Source organism: Lepidochelys olivacea (assembly GCF_965140295.1).
Source record: "Lepidochelys olivacea isolate rLepOli2 genome assembly, chromosome: 9".
NCBI classification, from domain to species: Eukaryota; Metazoa; Chordata; order Testudines; family Cheloniidae; genus Lepidochelys; species Lepidochelys olivacea.
The window spans coordinates 73,582,346-73,608,473 of NC_140419.1; the positions used below are offsets into that span (position 1 = coordinate 73,582,346).

General features: G+C 40.6%; 1 protein-coding gene across 7 annotated transcripts in view; it reads right to left on the bottom strand.

The window, feature by feature from the left end:
• The window catches only part of DACH2 (dachshund family transcription factor 2), a 455,869-nt gene that overhangs the window by 187,073 nt on the left and 242,668 nt on the right, over positions 1 to 26,128 (bottom strand). For all 7 annotated transcript variants that reach the window (XM_084638530.1, XM_084638527.1, XM_084638529.1 and 4 more), the window contains exon 2: positions 20,586 to 20,701. In XM_084638530.1, the coding sequence (XP_084494656.1) occupies positions 20,586 to 20,701 (116 nt within the window). The remainder of the gene's footprint in view (positions 1 to 20,585; positions 20,702 to 26,128) is intronic.

A 26,128-nucleotide genomic window follows, 5' to 3' on the forward strand; every position in this document is an offset into this window, starting at 1 on the left:
TTTTACTTGAATTCCCTGTTGAAAGGGTAGAGTCACTTTGGAAAACACAAGTCTGACACATTCAAATTATACTGATTTTGGTAACTGCATTTTCCACACACAGGGATAACATCTTGGACTTGTTCTGCACCCAAGAAGATTTACCCACTAGAATTTTTTAAGTTCAGAGCAAAAAAACCCAAATTTTAGTTGGATTCATTATATACATATATGTTGCAACATGTGTAAAACTGTTATAAGTAATTAACTACATATGAGAAAAACCCTTTTTTTCTTGTGCATACCTTGAAAGTGATGCATGTAGTTCGTTAACTGGTTTCTGTTAGGAAGCATGTATAATTCCGCCAAGTTATTGCACTGTTTATAATTACAATTCATGGCATCCCAAGAAAGCATTGCAGGAATAGCACTGATATTCCACAGAAGACAAATATTGATTGAACCAGATAGAGCATTTATAATGACAGGAATTCCACAACCAAACTGGCACATCTTGACATATGTGAAAGCAAACCTTTGAGATGCCAATCAGAAGATGTGGAGCATGGAAGTCACGTTGCTAGCTGTCAACCAGCAAGAATGTACATGTGTGACACGTGAGTGATAACATCAGACATCACAGCTCACCCATTTCTGTAAATGCCATCTAATTTTCTTGGATGGGAAAGTGTAGCCTTTGCAAAAACACCCAGGAGCTCAATATCCACTTACCTGACTAATCAATTTGGCATTAAATAAGTAAATAAATAAATATAAATATAAAATCTTAAAGCTGAATGCTCTTTTACTATCTTAAACTAGCTATTTGTATTATTGTCAATGATTTCTATTACAGTAGCACATAAAATATGGTACATGCTGTACATATAAAAAGGTGAAGATGCTGCCCCAAAGAGTTTACAATTTGAAAAACAGTCACAGATGAAGAGTAAGAGAAAGAAGTACACGAGTAAGTGGTCAAGATGATAATAGGGCACATCCTGAGAGTTCCATCATATCTTGATGATGATGATGACGACAACATATAGCTGGCTAATTTTTTGTACTCAGAGCAGAAATGGATCTTGATAGGGATTTGAATGCAGAAAGGGTAAGACCATCCAAGGAAAGCATCTGATATATAGGCCATGGCATGAAAGAAAGCACAGTTGGAGGAGAAGCAGACAAACAAGATGTTAAGGTTAGCATCATTGGCTGAGCAGAGAAGACAGGAGATCAGACAATACTAGACAAGCAGAGATAAGTAAGGAGAGGCACAATAATGCCCAGCCTTGAAAACAAGGCAAGAAGCTTGAACGTGATGCAATGGAGAAAGGGGACCAATTAGAAGGATTCAAAAAAGGGGGAGACATGGTTATATTGATGGGTAGGGCCCTACCAAATTCACAGCCATGAAAAACACGTCATGGTCCATGAAATCTGGTCTTCCCCTCTTCCCCCCTGTGAAATCTGGTCTTTTGTGTGCTTTTACTCTATTCTATAAAGATTTCACAGGGGGAGACCAGTATTTCTCAAATTCAGGGTCCTGTCCCAAAAGGGAGTTGCAGGGGGGTCACATGGTTATTTTAGGGGGGGATGACAGTATTGCCGCCCTTACTTCTGCACTGCCTTCAGAGCTGGGCAGCTGGAGAGCAGCAGCTGTTGGCCAAGTGCCCAGCTCTGAAGGGAGCCCCCCGCCAGCAGCAGCATAGAAGTAAGCGTGGCAATACCATACCATGCCACGCCATCCTTACTTCTGCACTGCTGCCTTCAGAGCTGGGTGTCCGGAGTCTGGTGGCTGTTGACTAAGGGCCCAGCTCTGCAGGCAACAGCGCAAAAGTAAGTGTGGCAATAACGTATGTTTCTATCCTTACTTCTGCGCTGCTGCTGTCAGAGGCTCTGGCTTTCGAGTTGGGCTCCCAGCCAGCAGCCACTGCTCCCCAGCTAGGCAGGCAGAGCCGCTGCCAGCAGCAGTGCAGAAGTAAGAGGAGCACTGCTGCAACCCCCCCTATAATAACCTTGTGACCCCCACCCCACACAACTCCTTTTTTAGTCAGGATACCTACAATTACAACACTGTGAAATTTCAGATTTAAATGGCTGAAATCATGAAATTTACAATTTTTTAAATCCTCTGACCATGAAATTGACCAAAATGGACCATGAATTTGGTAGGGCCTTATTGATGGGCAAAGAAGCTGATCTCAGCTTAAGTTCCTATGTACAATGTTTGACAAATTTTAGTCAAATTTGTACACAAATGCTCATCAGGGTTGCTGGGCAAAAGACATAGCGATAACAAGCAATTTCCCCCTCACATAATAAGCTACTGAGGAGAAAAAAATCATCTGTAACTCCAAATGATGGCTCCTAGTTACAAGCAATGCTCCAGACCAGGAAGACTAACATAAATCCTGATAACATGTCTACAATGCTTAACAGATTTTTGCACAGGGATAGTCAAGCCTGGCAGCAAACAAACTTTCAGCAATCTGAAACTGGCAAACAGCTGTCATTTACAAAACACCATCTAGGTTTTTATAAAGCTTACATTATCCTGATATATTTTAAATACACATCCAAGATTTTATCATAACAGTTTTTAAGGGCCAAATTTGCACATATAAACACCAAAAACTAACCAATGGCAGAACCCTCCAAAATGACACTGGAAGATGGCACTACCTTTCTAGGACAATGGCAGTTAAATGATGCAGAACACAAAGGTCAACAATCCACTGCATTTTCCATACATCACATATAGGAACTCTGTTAAGAGCCTGCTAGAGCTAGCAGAAGCTGGTCCCATGCCACCAGCAAAAATGCATCCATTTTGTTAACTGTGTGAACCTTCCCTCTCCTTTCTAAGACTCTGCTTGCCTTTGAGACTTCTGCCTTCTTTCTCCACTGATCTGCACAAGACATATTCTGACTCTGTGTACTGATCAGCAGGAGTGGGAGTTTCTTTCAGTTTCTCCCTGACCCATCTCTTGTTTCTTTACCTTTACATGAAATGAAATAAACCAACATATCATAAACTTTTTGTATGGGACAACGTAACACTGTGCACCTAGAGCAGGGGTGGGCAAACTTTTTGGCTTTAGGGCCACATCTGGTTTCCAAAATTGTATGGAGGGCCATTTAGGGGAGGCTGTGCCTCCCCAAACAGCCAGGCGTGGCCCAGCCCCTGCCCACTATCCGACCCGCACTGCTTCTCGGCCTCTGACGGTCCCCCAGGACTCCTGAGCCATCCAACTCCAGATTCCCTGTCCCTTGATGGCCCACCGGGACCCCTGCCCCATCCGCCCCTGCCTGTCCCCGGACCACCCCCAGACTGCCCCTGACTGCCCCCCCCGCCACCCTATCCAACCCCCCCTCTCATTCCTGACTGCCCCCCGGACCTCTGCCCCATTCAACGACCCCTTCTCCCTGACCGCCCCCAGAACCCCTGCCCCGACTGCCCCCCACCACCCTATCCAACCCCCCCTCCTTCCTAACTGTCCCCCCCCAGGACTCCTGCCCCCATTCAACCCCCCTGTTCCCCGCCCTCTGACGGCCCCAACCCCTATCCACATCCCTGCCCCCTGACCACCACCCCAAACTCCCCTGCCCTCTATCCAACCCCCCCTGCTCCTTGCCCCCTTACTGCACTACCTGGAGCACCGGAGACTGCCGGCACTACAGCTGTGCTGCCCAGAGCACCAGGACAGGCAGCTGTGTCGCCTGGCTGGAGCCAGCCATGCCACCGCACAGCACAGAGCACTGGGTCAGGCCGCGGCTCTGCAGCTGCGCTGCCCAGCAAGAACTCGCAGCTCTGCTGCCCAGAGCAGCACAGTGAGCTGAGACTGCAGGGGAGGGGGAACAGCAGGGGAGGGGCCAGGGGCTAGCCTCCCGGGCCAGGTGCTCAGGGGCCGGGCAGGAGGGTCCTGCAGGCTGGATGTGGCCCGTGGGCCGTAACCTGCCCACCTCTGACCTAGAGGCACAAAAGAATTGTGGGGTTGGCATATGGACAGAATTATATAGTGGTGTGATACCTGGGATGCACCATTTGTATGGGTAAATTATGTAGATCTTTGGACTAATTTCTGTATGGCCCCTTAGAATTTAAGTCCATATTTAAAATTAAAAACAATATTAGAAGCTTTCTAGGGGAGTATTTGTTCTGCTAAACTCCTTAAAATTAACTGGTACTTAATGGCATGCAATTAATGGCAAATATGTTTCTAATTCTTAAAAGTGTAAGTTAAGTGTCCCCTCTGAATTATATCTGTTATTTAAAAAAAGCTCAGCCACAAGTCATTTTAGTCAATTTTAAAATCATATTTAATCTTTTCTTCTCATTCGAAAATCTGAAATATTACTTTATAATTATATAAAGTCATAAGAGAGCTGGAATTTTCCTAAATGGACCTAAATCCTCAAATATTTCAGCATCACTGCATGAGAAGGTTGCACATCTGAAACAGCTCTAGTATGCTGGCTGATTCACATTCACTAAATGGATTAGCTGAAATAAGCATAATAAATAAAAGAGAATAAAATAAAAAACAATTTCACACTAAGTGAAGGCTTGACTTATAGGAAGTGGCAGCTCTGATGGCCCAAGGCATAGAATTAGTTTTGCCACTCGATAATTTGACTGATTCACTTGAGTGGCCAGAAGAGGACATTTTCTGCCTGATTTCAGTGTAATCAAGTCACCTGCTCTGCGATTGCTGGGGCCAAGTCAATTGCACTCTGTTGAGCACTAAGCGTGTGCAGTAAGTGGCAAGAAGAGTGTTTTCTGCATATGTGTGCAGAACTATTGAGCTGTCAATGATAGTGGGATTTAGCTGTTTCTGTATATTAGTATACTTTCATTTGAGATCATACATGTAATATGAAAACAATCTATTCAAATTTACTCCTTTAGTTACCCACCATTTGGGAATCAGTGACAGTATTCATAGACTCAGATTCGAAAGCCAGAAGGGACCATTGTGATCATCTGTTCGGCGTTCCAATATACCGCAAGCCATAGTACTTCAACAAAATAATTCCTAGAGCAGATCTTTTAGAAAAACAGCTAATCTTGATTTAAAAATTGTCACTGATGGAGAATCCACTAATACCCTTGGTAAATTGTTCCAATGGTTCATTACTCTCAAGGTTAAAAATTTACATCTTATTTCCACTCTGAATATGTCTTGCTTCAACTTCCAGCCATATGATCATGTTATACCCTTTCTCTGCTAGACTGATGAACCCATTATTAAATATTTGTTTCACATTTAGGTACTTTTAGACTGTAATCAAGTCACTCCTTAACATTCTCCTTGTTAAGCTAAACAGATAGACTCAAGGAGCTCAATTACTATAAGGCATGGCTTCTAATTCTTTAATCATTCTCAGGGCTCTTCTCTGAACCCTCTGCAATTTATTAACATCCTTCTTAAATCATGGGCCCCAGAACTGGATACAGTATTCCAGCAGTGGGTACTGTCTGTTGTAGACAGACTAGAAAAGATTATCTATCTTTTTAATTTACACATCCACCTCTCTCAGTTAATAGATACTGATTAAAAAATGAATCATTTCAAGAAATTGGAGGGGAAATTACAAAAATAACTTTTCTGCCTTATTTAGGTATTATTGCCTCAAATTCTTTATAAACAATGAAAAAAGGTATTTGTTGGATAATATTTTAAAACATCTTTTTTATTTCGTTTTCTCTCTCATATAAATGGCATATCCCCAAAAAAGAGGGAGGGAAATGAGCACACAAAAATATAGTAAGGATGTGAGCATGAAAATGATATGGCTGGCATTAGCAAGGTGCTGAACATTCTGAGCCTGTTCCAGTAAAGCACTTAATTTTAAGCACATGAATAGTCCCATTGACTACTGTTTGTAGCTCTCCTTTCAAAGCTCTGATTGTATACTCACATGACTGGAGCACTGTCATGGATGGGTATAAACTGTTCAGGAAAGACAGGCGGGGGAGAAAAGATGGAGGAGTTGCACTGTTTGTAAGAGAGCAGTATGATTGCTCAGAGCTTCAGTATGAAACTGGAGAAAAGCCTGCTGAGAGTCTTTGGTTAAGTTTAGAGGCGAGAGCGACAAAGGTGATGTCATGATGGGCATCTGCTATAGACCACCGCAGACCAGGAGGATGAGGTAGATGAGGCAATCTTCGGACAACTAACAGAAGTTTCCAGATCACAGGCCCTGGTTCTCATGGGGCACTTCAATCACCCTGACATCTGCTGGGAGAGCAATATAGCAGTGCACAGACAATCCAGGACATTTCTGGAGAGTGTTGGAGACACCCTTCCGGTACAGTTGCTGGAGGAACTAACCAGGGGCAAATTCGTGGATGACACTAAACTGGGGGGAGAGGTAGATAAGCTGTAGGGTAGGGATAGGGTCCAGAGTGACCTAGACAAATTGGAGGATTGGGCCAACCTGATGAGGTTCAACAAGGACGAGTACAGAGTCCTGCACTTAGGACAGAAGAACCCCATGCACTGCTACAGGCTGGGGACCGACTAGCTAAGCGGCAGTTCTGCAGAAAAGGACCTGGGGATTACAGTGGACGAGAAGCTGTATATGAGTCAACAGTGTGCCCTTGTTGCCAAGAAAGCTAACGGCATATTGGGCTGCATTAGTAGGAGCATTGCCAGTAGATTGAAGGAAGTGATTATTCCCCTCTATTCAGCACTGGTGAGTCCACAGCTAGAGTACTGAGTCCAGTTTTGGGGCCCCCACTACAGAAAGGATGTGGACAAATTGGAGAGAGTCCAGCAGAAGGCAACGAAAATTATTAGGGGGCTGGGACACATGACTTATGAAGAGAGGCTGAGGGAACTGGGCTTAATTTAGTCTGCAGAAGAGAAGAGTGGGGCGGGATTTGATAGCAGCCTTCAACTACCTGAAGGGGGGTTCCAAAGAGGATGAAGCTCGGCTGTTCTCAGTGGTGGCACATGACAGAACAAAGAGCAATGGTCTCAAGCTGCAGTGGGGGAAGTCTGGGTTAGATATTAGAATCATAGAATCATAGAATATCAGGCTTGGAAGGGACCGCAGGAGGTCATCTAGTCCAACCCCCTGCTCAAAGCAGTACCAATCCCCAACTAAATCATCCCAGCCAGGGCTTTGTCAAGCCTGACATGAAAAACTTCAAAGGAAGGAGATTCCACCACCTCATCTCCCTAGGTAACGCATTCCAGTGCTTCACCACCCTCCCAGTGAAAAAGATTTTCCTAATATCCAACCTAAACCACCCCTACTGCAACTTGAGACCATTACTCCTTGTTCTGTCATCTGCTACCACTGAGAACAGTCTACGTCCATCCTCTTTGGAACCCCCTTTCAGGTAGTTGAAAGCAGCTATCAAATCCCCCCTCATTCTTCTCTTCCACAGATTAAACAATCCCAGTTCCCTCAGCCTCTCCTCATAAGTCATGTGTTCCAGTCCCCTAATCATTTTTGTTGCCCTCCGCTGGACACTTTCCAATTTTTTCACATCCTTCTTGTAGTGTGGGGCCCAAAACTGGACACAGTACTCCAGATGAGGCCTCACCAATATCAAATAGAGGGGAACCATCACGTCCCTCGATCTGCTGGCAATGCCCCTACTTATACATCCCAAAATGCCACTGGCCTTCTTGGCAACAAGGGCACACTGTTGACTCATATCCAGCTTCTTGTCCACTGTAACCTCTAGGTCCTTTTCTGCCGAACTAGCTATTCGGTCCCTAGTCTGTAGCGGTGCATGGGATTCTTCCGTCCTAAGTGCAGGACTCTACACTTGTCCTTGTTGAACCTCATCAGATTTCTATTGGCCCAATCCTCTAATTTGTCTAGGGCACTCTGTATCCTATCCCTACCCTCCAGCATATCTGCCTCTCCTCCCAGTTTAGTGTCATCTGCAAAATTGCTGAGGGTGCAATCCACACCATCCTCCAGATCATTAATGAAGAGACTGAACAAACTGACCCCAGAACCGACCCTTGGGCACCCCACTTGATACCGGCTGCCAACTAGACATAGAGCCATTGATCACTACCCATTGAGCCCGACAATCTAGCCAGCTTTCTATCCACCTTATAGTCCTTACAGTCCATTCTTCTTTAACTTGCTGGCAAGAATACTGTGGGAGACCGTGTCAAAAGCTTTGCTAAAGTCAAGGAATAACACATCCACTTCTTTCCCCTCATCCAGAGAGCCAGTTATCTCATCATAGAAGGCAATTAGATTAGTCAGGCATGACTTGCCCTTGGTGAATCCATGCTGACTGTTCCTGATCACTTTCCTCTCCTCTAAGTGCTTCAGAATTGATTCCTTGAGGACCTGCTGCATGATTTTTCTAGGGACTGAGGTGAGGCTGATTGGCCTGTCGTTCCTCAGATACTCCTTCTTCCCTTTTTTAAAGATAGGCACTACATTAGCCTTTTTCCAGTCGTCCGGGACCTCCTCTGATCGCCATGAGTTTTCAAAGATAATGGCCAGTGGCTCTGCAATCACATCCGCCAACTCCTTTAGCACTCTCGGATGCAGTGCATCCGGCTCCATGGACTTGTGTTCATCCAGCTTTTCGAAATAGTCCCTAACTACTTCTTTCTCTACAGAGGGCTGGTCACCTCCACCCCATGCTGTGCTGCCCAGTGTAGTAGAGTCTGAGAGCTAACCTTATTTGTGAAGACAGAGGCAAAAAAAGCATTAAGAAAAACTATTTCAACAGGAGGGTGGTGAAGCACTGGAATGGGTTACCTAGGGAGATGGTGGAATCTCCATCCGTAGAGGTTTTTAAGGCCAGGCTTGACAAAGCCCTAGTAGAATGGTTTAGTTGCAGTAGGTCCTGCTTTGAGCAAGGGGTTGGACTAAATGACCTCCTGAGGTCTCTTCCAAACCTACTTCTCTACGATTCTAGGATACTGTATGTCAAATGCAGAGGATTTCTCATTAATTCTGAAAAGATTTCCTTCCTTTATAAAAATCGTAAGTATTGTTTTTATTATTTGAAAAGCATATCTAATCAACACACAAATTACAGTCAGTAATTAAGCATTTTACCATATTTTACAAGCAACTAATGCTAAAAACAAAAAGTTTAAGCTGTATAAAATTGATTTAGCATTGTTTCAACCTATTTTCTTCTTGACATTATGTTAGTGCATGATTCATCCACATTTTCAGAATCAAAGTCCACGATCTGGCAAATCTAATCTGTTAATAAAATGAAAAGGTGACCTTGCCTAATTTAATAAGTCACTGTAGAAATACTCTTTCAACATGTTAAAGAATTACAGAAAGGTTATCATAGCTTGCTTTTATGGGACTGCACTCTACCTTTTCCAGATCATTTCTCAGACTTGCATTACTGTAATTCATTTGATTATATAAAAAGCTTTATAGATTACTATATTTTAATAAAGGCTTTGTTTTGCTACTAAAAATGTCTATCATTTACATTTAAAGCATGTATTATATACCGTACCTTCCTTTTTGGAGTCAAGGTTTAAATAATCTGCCCATCGTTAAATGAGGCTTGTACTTTGGGGAATTTTTTTTCTTTGCAAAATATTTTTGGGATGAATTCAGTGCTGGCTAAAGGGTCTAGCCTGATAGCCTATGAGACTAAAGTTCTGCAGTTATTCTTAGAACAGGTACAACATGATAGCAAAAGTTCAACTTGTCCTATATAATCCCACAAACATGCCTCACTCTTAACTGGAGAGGACCATCTCCAAGAGTGAAAGGGTAGTTTACTATCTATGCCCATTCAGGCTCTGGCATCTCATCTTAGAACCCTAATTAATAAGGAGAAGTGATTCTGCAGAATGGACACATTTCTACTTGGAACTTAATATGCCTCGTCAAGTTATTTAAGATGACTCATCAGACACACCAACACATTTCAGTTATTCTAGATCAAAAATTCAGTTCAAATTTGTGCCCAGAACTGCATATTTAGTAAGCATAACAGGAAGCAAAATTATTAGAGTCTTTATGAAGTTATTGGGTTTTTGTCCTGAATGCATGAGGCTAGATGGAGAAAGTAAATAAGGAACTGTTATTTACTCCTTCTCATAACACACAAACTAGGAGTCACCAAATGAAATTAATAGGCAGATTTAAAACAAACAAAAGGAAGTATTTTTTCACTCAACGCACAGTCAACCTGTGGAACTCCTTGCCAGAGGATGCTGTGAAGTCCAAGACTATAATAGGATTCAAAAAAGAACTAGATAATTTTGTGAAGGATAGGTCCATAATTGGCTATTAGCCAGAATGGAAAGGGTTGTTGTTCCTAGCCCCTGTTTGCCAGAAGCTGGGAATGGGCGACTGGATGGATCACTTGATGATTACCTGTTCTATTAATTCCCTCTGGAACAGCTGGCATTGGCCACTGTCGGAAGGCAGAATACTGGGTTAGATGGACCTTTGGTCTGCCCCAGCATGGCCATTCTTATGTAGAAAGAGCACCCCAATGAAATGCGAGGGTTTGGAAGGAGGGCACAGAGAATGTGCTCCCCCACATACCCCTTACAAACTTCCATGCAGCGGTTGACAACTGCAGCCCATGCATTTCCTACAGCATAAGATCTGCTCAAGGATACTGCCTTTGCACATGCAGTTTCTCCAAAAGGAGCAGGGAGAAAGTAGGGCCATGCTTTTCTGCTTCGTTCAGCCAAGCTGGTCTTCTTCAACATGCTGCTCTTCTAAGGGACAGGCACAGTATGGGCACACTCCCCAGGAGCTCCAGTGCAGCTCTGTCTTACTCCGTACACAGGGCTGTGACTTAATGGCACAGTCTGGCTCACAACTGTGAATTTTGCTGGACTGACCCTCTCTCTCTGGTTACTTGCAGCAGCAATTCTTGTATCTGAACCCTTTCATCATACATGCAACTTTATTGACAATTCCAACACAAATGCCAATCCTAAAATTCTGAAGTAATAAACACGCATAAATGAGACATTAAAAGTTGTTAGATGCACACTAAAGGAAATCTGGACAAAGACCCTCCTTGGCAAATTCTTATACCAGGTCACAATTTAAATACTTATGACATGTGAAATGAAGGTCTTTGTGGAAAATGAACTTCTATGGGAGTTTTTTATTTATAGCTTCTTTTTAAGCACAAAGTAACTCTGCTTGCAAGTTACAACAAAATCTCTTTTTGTGCTCGTCTCTCAGGCGCTGGTATATTTTAATGTCATTATTTTTTACTTTCATTTGGTATTTCTCTTTTATTTTTTCATAAATGAAGAGCCTGCGGTTCACGCCTTTAGCTCTCACAATTTGGACCCAAACCAAATCTATTAGCGATGTGGTTTCATGATTATTTATACTGTATAGTACTAAAGTAAGCTGAGTTAACTGTACTTAACAATGGGATGGTAACTTTACTGAGCATTGTGTACCAACATGTAAACTTTTCTGCAACTAATACTCCAAATTGAAATAAGATTGTCGTGCAGCAGAGTGGCATTTAATTGGCAAGCAGACACATACTAGACATCTACCAATGCGATATGTGCCAGGAATGCCCCTCTGCCATGTACATTGGGCAAACTGGACAGTCTCTACGTAAAAGAATAAATGGACACAAATCAGATGTCAAGAATTATAACATTCATAAACCAGTCGGAGAACACGTCAATTTCTCTGGTCACTCGATTTCTGATCTCAAAGTGACTATCCTTCAACAAAAAAACTTCGAAAACAGACTCCAACGAGAGACTGCTGAATTGGAATTAATTTGCAAATTGGATACAATTAACTTAGGCTTGAATAGAGACTGGGAATGGTTGATTCATTATAAAAAGTAACCTATTTTCTTTTCTTTATTTCCCCCCACACACTGTTCCTCAGACTTCTTGTTAAACCCTGGATTTGTGCTGGAAATGGCCCACCTTGATTATCATACACATTGTAAGGAGAGTGATCACTTTAGATAAGCTATTACCAGCAGGAGAGTGGGGTGGGGGGAGAGAAAACCTTTTGTAGTGATAAACACACATTTTTTCATGGTCTGTGTGTATAAAAACATCTTCTGTATTTTCCACAGTATGCATCCGATGAAGTGAGCTGTAGCTCACGAAAGCTTATGCTCAGATAAATTGGTTAGTCTCTAAGGTGCCACAAGTACTCCTTTTCTTTTTGTGAATACAGACTAACACGGCTGTTACTCTGAAACTAGACATACAGTTAGGCACAAGCAGTCCAACTCAGTACTAACATATGGGCTAACTTGGATAATAACGTGCGACCAGAGAGAAGGACAAGGAAATAGATGCATCACAGACAGATGTGTAAAAATATATATATACAAAATTTGCTACAACTATACACTGAATAAAAGCTATTTTCATGAAAAGCATGGTTTTCACTTAACCATTGTTTACCCAAATTTTAAGAATCTCTGTCTTGATGCATTAGTAAATGATGTGATAAGATCAGCAAATATAATTTCTAGAAAAAAATGTACGGAAAAAATGCTTTCTGGAAAACTAATTATGTAACTCACATCTCTGAACAATAAAAAAAATCACATATTTCTATTAATAACCACTTTTTGCAAAACATTATCAAATCTTTTCATAGTTAAGCGTGAGGGCAAATGACTGTTGGTATCCATACACTTGTCAAAAATACTGTCAGAAAATTAAATTCTCCTTACACAACATTTGCCAGAGCTAGTCCCATGGATATACTTCAGGTTAAAATGAGAAGGTAACACATAACATTGATATTGGGAGTTAAACTTCATCAAGACCAAATATTCTTGGATGCCAAGAAAGCATCCCCACATAAACATATATACTATTATTTTTCTAGCAGAGTAGTTTTAAGTTAATTTATTATATTTTTATGGAGCGTAGACCCACATCTTATTCACAGCCTGTCAGTGCAGCAGCAAATTATAGAAAACATAACACTAAACATTACAACATAAAGCAAATATTTATCTAATTTGGATTCTGTAATTTTTAAAGTAAGTGAATGTTTACTTTATTTGTGTCAAAAGCAAATGAGTATGGCCATTACTTTTACTGGTCGTAGTACAATGTAAAGGGTTTATGGCTATCAGTCAAGCAATTTCCACTGCAGACATTAGCACTTAGATTTTTCACTAAAAGAGTTGCTTTCTATTCATTTGAAAAGAACCTAGGCCATCAACTATCAAACTACTTAAGCATGTGCTTAACTTTAAGTGCATGAGTAGTCCCATTCAAGTCCGCAGGACTAGTTGCATACTTAACTTTACTACAGACTACAGAGCTCTACTGGCACTTAATTAATAACATTATCCAGCTATTATATTCCTTCAAGAGGAATTAATCACAGAGGATGAAATACCACTGAGAAAACTCCTGCATTTAAATAGGGTGTGTGTTTATGGTATCATTTGCTGAGCTTTGTTTTGTTCCCTATATGAATTTTCTGGACAATTTGCAACAGTATTGTTACACCAACTGTTCACAATTTTGCCAAAATACAGACTTAGAAGACTTTCCTATGAGAAATCTCACAACTCAAATCTAATTTAGATATGGAGGCTAATAAAGAGCATATTATTTGAGCAAACAAGTTGGATTAAGACACTGCAAATAGATGGTTGACTATATTCTTTTGCTCCATAGATCAACATTTTCCTGCAACCACATTATCTCTGTGAGATATGGTAACAGTAACAGTCAACCCTGCAATGAAAAGTTTACAATTGTGTTTATTTAAATGGACTCTATTAAATTAAATTTTGGTTTCCATTTATTACCAACAATTACTAGTGAAGCCACCAAAAATTAGAATTAAAATGACTAAAGATACAATGGACCTGTGTGTCCTTTGCGAAACACCACTAAAATCAACTGAATAAATTTGTCCCAGAGTGCAGACACTAGTGGGGGGACAAACTATTTATGCTCCTTTTCTGTAATGTTATACCCCATCATTTTCAGAGTAGTGTTTTAGCACACACACTGCCCTATTCCCAAACAATGGAGAATCAGGATTAGGCATGATCTTGACAAAAGGTAGCATCTCCAGAACCTGAAGTTGCTCAATTTGACTGCAAGAGGATTATCGTACTAGAGTGCATTTTGATGAGCCTCAAAACCAGCTGAGTCAATAAGCTGATCCCTGTTAATGTCAGTGGAAAATGCCTCAATGCCAACTTAATTTCAATTAATTCAGACATTTAATCAAAGCTAGTATAACTCCTAGAACTAAGATTTAAGCTAAGACCCACAATAGGGTTTGAGATTCTTAAAGGAACACTGTCAAGACATTTAAATAACAGAATATGTACTGTGCTTTAAAGCTACATTTATTGGATGGAGTATTTTTGTTCAACTTACTGTAGCCAAGAAAAATAAAACCCAACAGCCACTGTTCAGTCACAATATTATATTGTTGCTGCTGAAGCAACCATCCAGACAACAGAGGGAGCTCAAATTAACAAGCCTTCTTTCGGAGCTTTGCAGATATCATTGCTAACATTACCTCTATTCATCATAATTCTGAGTAATGAGTTATATAGAAAAGAAGCATTGCCAAGCCACACTGGTTTCCCCATAAGAAGCAAAGCATGAGCCTGGGCGAGAGAATCAATATCTGCTAAATGGAAAAGGATAAAGCCATTAACAGGAAACAAATTTATTATCAATCTGCTAAGAGAGGTTCTGAAAACCATGAAGAAAAATAAAGATTATGAATTATTAAAAAACTTGACTTGTTATTCATTTATCTACTTATTCATGTGAGGAAACTTTCTAGCCTTTCCCTAAATTTATGACTCACTCAGACCTCAGCTACTCTACAAAGTACCTACTTGTAGCATAATAAAAAGAACTGTAAGAAATTTTCATAACAAATTCCCAAAACAGATGAAACTTCCCTGCTTAAGAATTTTGTTACCATCTTGAAACAGGGGCTAAGTTTCCCAAACAGTTCACTGACATTAGCAAATCTGGCCAAGTTGAGTCCAGACGTGGACTGAATATTAAGTGCTCTCAGTTTTTCTCACCTCAAAACTTAGCAAAATTGCCCATTTTGGCTGAGCTTCATTTTGAGTTTTGAGATCTCAAAGGACATATGAACTCAGGAGCATCGAAACCAAAAACAGCTTTGCACAAACCCCTGTGAAATGAAGCTATCAAGTTTCACACCTCTCTGATAATAATTATTAGCTGAGACCATGTTTAATTAAGTTATCAAAAAACTGAATTTTAACAATATATTTTTGGGGAGGCTGAAGCTCAGACATTTTTCTACATTATTTACATGTGTTTTCCTTTCTCAGGGCAACATTCATTAGCTATGGTACTAAAAATGAGGAGTTGCTAAAGAAGTATATGAATTTTTATTATTTGAAAAGATAATTCTTTGTACAATTATTTAAGGTTTGGCTTGTAAGCATGTCATTGGTATAAAATATTTCTCATTTCGGGGACACACCAGATGGAATGCAGGCCACTGTGGGATATGCCATTTATCACAATGACAGTGCATAGGTAGCAGTGATCCTCTCACCACAGGGGGAAGCTAGAACTGCAAATGTGGAGCAGCATTAAAAGCTGGACTAGTGGAGTTTGGCAACACTTGTACTTCTCATTAACTGAATCATATTAATTTATTAGCCGTATATATCAAAGTAATTCACTACAGAACTGTCACCACGAACAGTTTATAACTATTAGCATTCCCCATAGGCAGAGAAGTCATCTTGAAGCAGTGTGTATGTCTTTGATTTTTTTAAAGATAATAATAACTCAGTCAAACCAGGTAATGCCAATAATGACAAAGTTGTCCATATGCTTCCTATTAGAAAGGGAGCTTAAAAAAGAACATCCATGATTACCAAAAAGGGATAATGGGAAGCAACATAAGTGATCTGCAGAAGTGAGATGTAAACATACCAAAATGTTCAGTCTCCTATGTTGATGGGACAGTTCATTAACCCATATAATCATTTGCTTCCTTTGCTCCAAGGCCAGTTTAAATGGGACATAGAGGATTCACACTTCTTTCATTTTTTTGACAGCAGCCATCAGGCATGGTAGCCCTATATCCAGCTACTTTAGGTGGTGAAACAAGTCAACAGGTACTCTAAATTGACCAGGAGGGTGTGCTTACAAGCTGCTTCCTCTCAGAATCCAATCAGCTCAGCTTCACAATAAGAACAGAGGAGTTCTAAAGATTTGGTGGCTTGTATATTTTTCTAGTTTGAATAAACACCAGAATTTTCTAAATTTATCTGAATTTCAAACATTTCAGCCAATGCCACACGTTGCTGTTGAGCAACAGCGATGCAGCAGAGCTCTCTCTTTTGGCAACAGGCCCTACTCTGTCTTGGCTGCATCTCTCAATAAGCATGCTCTCATTCTTCCTCACCCCTCAGCTCTGCAGGCCTTCACAACAAGTCTTGCAGCTTCTCTGCTAGGCCAAAGACTGCTACTCAACTGCAGCTTAGAAGCAGCTTTGGGACCAGGTATAGGTGGAAATCGGGAGAGAAACTGTGATTAATAAAAGGCAGGTGGGCACTGATTGTGTTGGCAAACCTCACATTTAGTTCTTTAACACAGAAAACCTAAATTAAATTGCTGGAAAGACCAGAGACAAATTATTCTTGATATTTTTTCTATGCCTACAGAAACAATAAGAAGCTACTGTTTAATATAGTAACTGGAAGCAAGGCAACACCTAAACTTACAGTATTCTGATAGCAACTACTTTATTGATTAAATACTCGAAGGTGCTAGTTGGTATTCATTATCTACTAATATATTTATAAAATGAAACTATTATTAAAAGTTTAACTGTAAATGGAAAATCAACAAGAAGTTACGTTAGACTGAATAAATTGCACAGATTTGCAAACAAGGTGTTGAGTTTTCTACTCAAGCATTTACAGCCAAAAAGTCAAAGCTGGGAAGTGCAGTATGCCTAATTTAACTGCCTGTTTTTTATGTGAAAATGACCATGTGTACCTGAGTTGCTACAAGCCAAATGGGTGATGAAAATAGCAGCATGTATTACAAGAGGCGAAATGAGATGGCTGACTCAAGTCTTGAGAAAGTTGCTGACTGTCACTCTCAAGACTGATCTGTTTACTCCCCAACTCATAGAAGCAGCTTCTTGGGACCCATTCATGCACCCAGCAGAATAGCTGAAGGTGAACTGCTGTGAATTGATAGATCACTAAAAGAGGGAGGGGACTAAAGTGAACAAAAGGAAAGTATGAATCATGTCATTGCTGATGAGAAGCTCAGTTTTTGCCATACTGAGTTTGGGTGAGCAGTTACCAACTAAGGCGATATGTTGGCGAGAGACAGACAGACTGTGGGAAATTTCAAAGCTACACAAACATAATGAGTTTGAAATTTCCCATTTGAAGCATGAAGGCAGATTTACATAACCATCTTTGTGTGCTTGCTCCACCAAGATGTGACAAGATCAGAGGCTGGGTTCTTTAAGGGGAGAGAGTTCAGTGGAGATGTAGGGCTCAGGTGGCCCAGGAAAGGAGACCTAGAGAGGAAAACTGCATTGCATGTATAGAGACAGAGAAGAGCTGAAGAAGCACCAAGATGTAAGGAAAAAATCCTCCCCAACACCATTTCCCAATCAATGGAAGGAGTGGGTTCTCCCAAGGCTATGCCAAATTGCTGCATTCTCTGCCCAGTCACTCTCACAGCCTGGGTTGTTCTCCACTCCTCCTGATGCCTGTAAATGTGGCTAGCTGGAGCAGCAAACAGGAGAAAGCACTTCTACTTTCCATGTGGCAGAAAGCTGACATTGTTTTAAGGGAAGAAAAACTCTTTTAGGACACTGGCCAAGACTGTCACTACATATAGAAAGGATAGCCCAAACTAAACAACAAATAATGGTAAGTGTGAGAACATAAGTACCCAAACTGATCTGTGACCAGGAGACAATGGGTTAATACCTCTGTGATCACTCCCTGGTTCTAGTCTACTACACATCACCCTAGTCTTATAACCATCCCACCTCCTTTGAGAAGTAGTAAAATGCACTGTTTTAGTTTTTAATTTAGCTTAAAAAAAGGGGGGGGGAGCCAATTGTCAGAGTCATGAAGCCATTCAGACAGAGCCTGAGAGTTGATTAATCCAATAATTATCAATAAACAGATATAAATAAAGCTTCATGTCCCAGGTGCCTCATCCAGGTCCATACCTCAGATCCCCAGCAAGTGTGGAAATGGCTCCTGTAACATTTTTCTTTCCTTCTTCAAAGACTGCCAAATCTCTGCCTTCTTTGACAGAAAGCTTGTTTTTTTGAGAGGGGGGGCAAATAAGAAGCAGCTGCTTCAAGTAATTAAAGCTTCAGTAATATCCAGCTGCACTGTTTCAGCTTCCCTTAGCTGAAGGAGAAACTCTCATGGAACCAACTTTCCCTTGGAGCCCTGGTTTCACAGCACTTTCCTGTAGTGCAAAGAATGTGGGGAGTGCTGTGACAATACAGGTTCTCATTTGAGTCTCCAAAGGACTTGTATCAGCCCTCACAATCCCCCTTCATTCTGAGCAATATGTCAGCAGAAATAGTTTTAAAAATTTACTTTAGTATTTGGTTAAACATCTTCAGCTTTTTCCAAAAGACTGTCTAGTAATTTGAAGCTTAACCTTTTTTATTTGATTTTTCCGATTTTTAATTTTAAAGCATGTTTTGCTACTCTCTGTGGGCAGAATAGCACATAGGATCGGGGTGGACAAACTACGGTCTGTCAGACCTTTTAATCCAGCCTTTGAGCTCCGCTGGTGTGCAGGGTCGGAGGCATGCCCCACTCTGCACATGCTGTGGCTCCCGGAAGCAGCAGCGTGTCCCCCCTCTGGCTCCTACACATGGGGCAACCAGGGAGTTCTGCACGCTGCCCCCGCTCCAAGTGCTGGCTTCACAGCTCCCATTGGCTGGGAACCGCGGCCAATGGGAGCTGCGGGGGCAGGACCTGCGAATGGGGCAGCACGCAGATCCACCTGGCCAGTGCAGCGCCTCCGTATAGGAGCCGGAGAGGGGACATGCCACTGTTTCCGGGAGCTGCTTGAGGTAAGTGCTGTCCGGAGCCTGCACCATTGACCCCCTCCCACACCCAAAACCTCTTCCCCCAGCTCTGATCCCCCTTCTACCCTCCAAGCCCTCAATCCCAGCCCAGAACGCTCTCCTGTACCCCAAATCCCTCATCCGCTGCCCCACCCCCAGCCAGAGCCCTCACCCCCTTTTGTATAGCTTTAGGCCCCATTTGCAAACATGGTGTCAAGCAATGGGCTATGCTGTGTACTTTTGGCAACAATTTATCAACACTGGTTGCCTCTTGTTATCATCAGTGGAGAACAAATAAAGCACAGACTATATGAAAACCCTTGGTCTGGGAACACTAGATACTGTTTCAAAAATTCTAATAAAAAATGTGTTTTTGAAAATCAGTCTTCAGAACGTTACTACAGTACAAATGAATTATTAATGACATATTATTATAATTAGATAACAGACTGGGACCAACTGAACTGGGGTGGGGGTTGAATCCAGCAAAATGCTTTCAAACTTTGAGTACGTTTGAAGCAATTATTAATATTAATATTGCTTAAGAAGGTTCATTCCTGCTTCCATGACAGTACTTTATTGACCCAGTGGGTCAAGAGAACTGAAATTCTTCATTAATTTTCCCACTTTGTGCACAATGGGACATGGGGAGATTTAAGGTCCTGATTCTGGAACTTCTTGTATATGGGTGGACTGCTGTGTCCATGCCCCACTGAGCTCAATGGGACAGTGCAGCAGTCCACCCATGTGCAAGAAGTTGCAGGATAAAGGCCTAAGTTACCATGCTCCAGGCACTCCCTTATGATTGCTAGGCCTATTGAATATTTAAGTAATTGATTACATTTTACTGTATGTCAATTAAGTTGTGGATTGTTGACCTTATTATCAAATAAACATATGCATATGACACCATCAGTTGGTGGTAATGGTAACCAGAAGCTTCACTGAAGTTTAAATTCTTTTTGCTTTTAATTCACATTGCCTTAAGTTACTGAATAGCAGCAAAACACTGTTGATGATGTAATATTTTAGGTGTATTTATAGTCAACAGTTATATTGTGACACTAAATTAAGAGAACGAATGCAGAACATCATAACCATCTGCATTTGGTTTTATTCATCCTTTTGATAACAACGTCTTCCATAGTTAGTGTGACCAGTTTTATGTCTTTCCTAACCTACACTAATCATTTTATAGCATACATATTAGCCACCCTGTTTATATCCCATGAGAACTAAAAGTCACATGCACCAGAAAGGGAGAAACTCACACGTTAAGACCCTTTAAGACAATGGCTAATGTTCTCTGAGCATTTTTTTCATAATAAAATAATGTATTTAATGGAATTACAATTAATAAAGAACTAAACTACAAATCCATTAGATTTTAGTCACTGCAGCAACAAAACATAGTATTCATGAATACTCAAAAAATCCAATAATGTAACCTCTGGTAAAGCTTGAAAAGCCCTGAAGGACATGGCATTTGGATCAATATTAGTTTATTTCAACTGCTGTGCAGTATGAAGAGACCAGTCTGAACATCTGATAGATTTTATTACCTGTTGGGGAGATAAGTCCTGGTGATAACAGGCCTGGGACTCCATGGGGCAGAAGACGTGCATTTTCTTGTATCGCAACTCCCAGAGAGCGTTTGGGGGGTCTTCCTGGCCGTGAGCTGTTGAAATACAAATTGGATAAATTTAAATTTATTTTCTTTTTGAAATGTTTGCTTAATACATGTTGTACTGATTTGTATTATAAAAATATGAACCATCTCTCTCTCTCTCTCTCTCTCTCTCTCTGATATTTTTGCCTAGGAGAAAAGGACTACTTGTGGCAGGTTAAACATAACAAGTGTTATACTGTACTCAAATGATCCATCAGTGAAATACTCTGCATGTACACTTGCAGAAGCATGCACTCAAAGTCATATGGAGTGACTGTATATTAAAAGGTAAAGAGCTATGAGAATTTTAGAACTAAATCACTAGGCTGGGAACAAGGAAATTCTGACTTCCAGTCCTGACTCTGCTACTGATTTTATGTGAGGCCTTCAGCTGGCCATTTCATCATTGTTTCTCAGTACTCTGTAAAATGGAGACAATGTGCCTCACAGTGGTGCCGCTAAAATTAGTTGATTTATCTTAACACAATGCTTTAAGAAGATAACTACACCAGTAGTAGGGATTATTTTCCAGATTGCTGTCACCAGATTTGGGCCTTAGCATGTAAACTGTGATAGGATGACCTGAATCCTCTCTGGGGCCACTGGTACACGAACATCCCACCAAAAACCTTTGAACTAAAATAAATAAATAAAACAAAAAAACCCCACAACGCTGCAAGGATCTAGATAACCATTTAGCCTACCAGTTAAATTACTATAGCCACTTAAGAGTGGACATTACTATGAAGTGTGGTTTAAAAGGTATTGGGGGTGGGGGTTGGGATGGGGCGGGGGGGCTGACAGGAAACTAGAAGGAATGAGTACATGTTGCATTCAAGTCTTTTGGTTTCTTGCTTTTCAGTCCTGGTTTCCCTTCCTCACAGACTGATTGGTGTTTTTGACTGCTATGTAAGGACTAAACTAACAATGTTGGCCTAACCTATCAAATACTCACATTTTTCACCCTAGCTGGAACAGATTATGAATTGTTACAAGTTTTAATACATAATGTAAAGAAATAAAAGATCTGTGTATTTATCTATTCCATTCCTCCACTCCCCTAACACAGTTTTTGTGTCTGGACTATCATTCTGCAGCTGTCACCACAATAGAGCTCTACAGAGCAAAAGCCATTGGAATCATTCTTTCCCAAGCCAAGTGATAAAAATATAAGGTTCTAATGTTTGCAAAGATATTGCCGCTTTTCTTTGGCAAAAATACATTTTACTCAGCTGAATAATAGAGCTTTTGACAAAATGCTGTGAAACACTGTATAAAATAATCAAGGTGCAAAAATAAATGAGGTTAAAATAGAAAGCATATCCAAAAGAGACTTTTGCTTCACAAAGAAATTTCAGTTAAAGTCCACTCTATCAACTTTGCAGTGGCAAAGCTCTCCATCAATGTAAGACAAACTCTGTGTTTAAATGAAGACAACTTTCAGCACCACTACACAGAGGTACCATTAGCCTGTTCATTTTTCACATAATGTGCTAGTGTTACTTTGTTTTATTGTACATCAAAGTAGCACAAAATCATTTTTTCTGGTTTACTATTTCAGTCTATAAACCTCCCTGCTCCTCTTTTTAGCTTTGTTTTAGGCAGTTTTGAATTTCACTTTATTCAGTGCCTTTTCCCTTTTTTGTTTGCTGTTTTTAAGGAGTCCTATTACCATATTGGAATGGTTCTGAAATGAAATTTACTATAATGTCCACATAATCATAGAGTATGTGTATATATATATGTATATACACATACACAGAGAGAGAGAGAGTATAGCACAGGAAATTTGGACCATTTTTCTTTTATCTCTTTGCTCCAAAAAGAATAGTATTAAGCAAATTTACTGAGTAATCTATATAATTTCACACTATATTCTATCCTGCATTTCACTACTACTACAATGTCATGTGATTGGGAAACCTCCTCACTTTCCTGAATTCAGTTAAACCTTTTTCTATTTCACTAGGAGTACTTCTTCCCATTTTTAACGGATCTTAAATGTAATCGTCTCTCAAAATATGCAGTACATACAAAGTGTCAAAAGCATGCTATTAAGGTATACTAAACCATATATTTCCATGTCTAATTTACCTATTGACTGTCTGTTTAGAGAAATTCAGTATATTTCACATAAAAGTAGGATCTCAAGTAAAATTAGGCCTAGATTTTAGGCTTTGTAAAACAAAAACGAATTGTTGTTGTTTGATTTATAAAAATATACATCAAAAGGTGCCTATCTAGCATTTTAAGTGCTTTTGATATAAATTACAAAAACCAAATCAACTTAAATTAGCAGCTCTGCTCACTGACGGCCCACAACAAAGCTCAACCCTCAACAGAACGTTTATAAAACTTCCCACCTCCGCCTCAGTTAGCAAGTGTTTTACATAAATAGGATTTTAAGAAAAAATCTTTTAAAATCTAAAGAGTTTTTGAGGAAGGGAGGAGGATGGTTGGCTTTTTGTACTGATCCTACATTTTTGGCAATGTGTAATTTTATTCACATGAATAGTCACTTTGACGGGACTACTCACAAGCCTAATTGTTTGCAAGGTCAGATCCTTAAACATTTTTCAGTACTGTTTCCTATACAGGTTTCATAAGGGTAGCCGTGTTAGTCTGTATCAGCAAAAACAATGAGGAGTCCTTGTGACACCTTAGAAACTAACAAATTTATTTGGGCATAAGATTTCTTGGGCTATAACCCACTTCATCAGATGCATGAAAAATACAGTAGGCAGGTATAAATATACAGCACCTGAAAAGACGGGAGTTGCCTTACCAAGTGGGGGGGTCAGTGCTCACAAGACCAATTCAGTCAGGGTGGATGTGGCCCATTCCCAACAGTTGACAAGAAGGTGTGAGTATCAACAGAGGGGAAATTACTTTTTGTAGTGACCCAACCACTCCCAGTCTTTAATAATGCCTAATTTGATGGTGTCAAGTTTGCAAATTAATTCCAGCTCTGCAGTCTCTTGTTGAAGTCTGTTTTTGAAGTTTTTTTGTTGAAGAATGGCCACTTTTAAGTCTCTTATTGAGTGTCCAGGGACACTGAAGTGCTCTCCTACTGGTTTTTGAATGTTACAATTCTTGATGTCCATTTATTCTTCTGCATAGAGACTGTCCAGTTTGACCAATGTACATGGCAGAGGGGCATTGCTGGCACATGATGGCATATATTACATTGGTAGATGTGCAGGTGAATGAGCCCCTGATGGTGTGGCTGATGTGGTTAGGTCCTATGATGGTGTCCCTTGAATAGAGATGCGGTCAGAGTTGGCAACAGGGTTTGTCGCAGGGATTGGTTCCTGGGTTAGTGCTTCCTGTTGTGTGATATGTAGTTGCTGGTGATTATTTGCTTCAGGGGCCCCACGAAAGCTTATGCCCTAATAAATCTCTTAGTCTCTAAAGTGCCACAAGGACGCCTCGTTGTTTTTGTTTCCTATACAAATACTACAAGCAAAAATGAAACTCATGAGTCTTTTGTCATTAACTAAGCTGCACAAAGTGTCAACACTAAACAAATATAAATACTGAATTAGCACCTGAATTCATTAATAGTTCTACTGACTTTTAAAGGATTACTCACATAAGAAATGTGAGCATGATTTGACCCTTAGTTTTTTAGAATGCTTTTTTGGTTTTGATGATCTCTGTTTTTAATGACAGATAAGGAAAATTGTTTTGTTTTGTTAAAGACACCACATATTTTAACCTGTTCATCTCCTTTTAGCAAATACTATAATAATAATAAAGCACTGTAGGCCTGATTATGATCTTTCTTTCACAGTTCTAACCTTATTTATTTTAGTGACATTATTCTGAATTTACAATAGTCTAAATAACATTAAAATCAAGCCCATTGTCTCTAATTTAATATTAAAGTTTAATCTAAATACTACTGTCTAGCTGCTATTCATCACAGCTTGCTCCTCACTCATTCCACATCTGCCAAAAATTCTATATGGAATTTTAGCATTACATTCAATAAGTCTGCATGAAATTAACCGCACTACACCTGAAGTGGGGAGTGGGGGTGAGGGGCATTGGCATTGTCCAGGTTTGTGTGAGGGGAAGGAGGTCAGAAGCAGCTGCAAAAAGGGTATGTGGGGGTCAGCATGGCGACACTGACTCATCCTGTGAGAACATAAGTGTGGAAGGCGTTAAAAGGAGCAGGTGCCGGTGTTAGAATCCCTTTCTTCATGTAGCAAGCTAGGCAGCATCCACCTTTCCTCCCCTCAAGGTGGCAAATATCAGATTGGTTAGGACCTGCTGTGGGCATTGCACTAGTCATTCCTTTTTAAGGGGGCTGAAATTTTTCTGTCACCACCATGTTGGCTTAGGTGGAGTGGGGTTTTTTTGCGTTCCCCACAGCAGATTTCAGGGAGGGCTTATTATGGTGAGTAGGGAAGAATGCTAGGCTATGATGTTGCAACTCACTTTGTAAGTGTGGGCGGATGTCCAGTACAGGCACCCCATAGGGAAGGCATCCAGTGGCCAGATAAATGGCCTGGTAAAAGACTTAAAAAGGAGGTGCTGGTTAAAGGAGGGGTCAGGGGCCTATGATTGGTACAGCAGTGAACCAACCCCCCCCCCCCCTTTATTATAGCCCACCTTAACCCTTCTACGGCGGTGGCAGGGGAGATGGTTCGGTCCCAGCCTTGGTTTGGCTGGATGACCTGGACAGAAAATGAAAGGAGGCTGGTGGAAGCCCCAGGTAGTTATTTGAATGAACATGGATTTGTCTCCACTGTACACTTTTATCTGCCAGGTGATCCCAGACATCTAATAATAAAGTTGTGGCCTGATTAAATCCGTATGAAGTGTTTCCTGCCCTTCTTTCGATATAGACAGACAATCCTTTATCTTCTCAGCTGGTATCAGACTCATAGCACTAAAGTGAAGATCCATTAAGGTAACAATGTTCTACAATGAAAAAGTCACTGGACTAATTTATTTCTTTACTATATATTAAAGAAATCAAACAAAGTAAAAATATCTCCTGTGCTGGAAACTCTGGAATCAATTCCATCTTTAAATCTATGATACCACAGTGCCTTTTCTTCGATATTTTAGACGACAAAGGCTTAGTTCAGCACTGCACAGCAAAATACACTGAATGTCAATATTAGAGCTGACAGGAAAATGTTTGACTTTTCAGTCAAAAATAAAAAATTGAAATATTAGAATTCCAAAATCCATGACTGTGCCTCACAGGAGACACAATTCTGGTGCCTCATGCTCCCATTCTCCTCTCAGAGGTAGGATCCCTGATCAGACTACATTTCTCATGAGGCATCGAATTCTCCCTCCTTGGGAGGGGACATCCCAAGAGGTAGCATATCTGAATTTTGGACATAAATTGAAAACTTCAGTTTTTGAACATTTGCTAGTTTGATATTAAAATCAAAATGTTCCATGGAGAGCAGATAC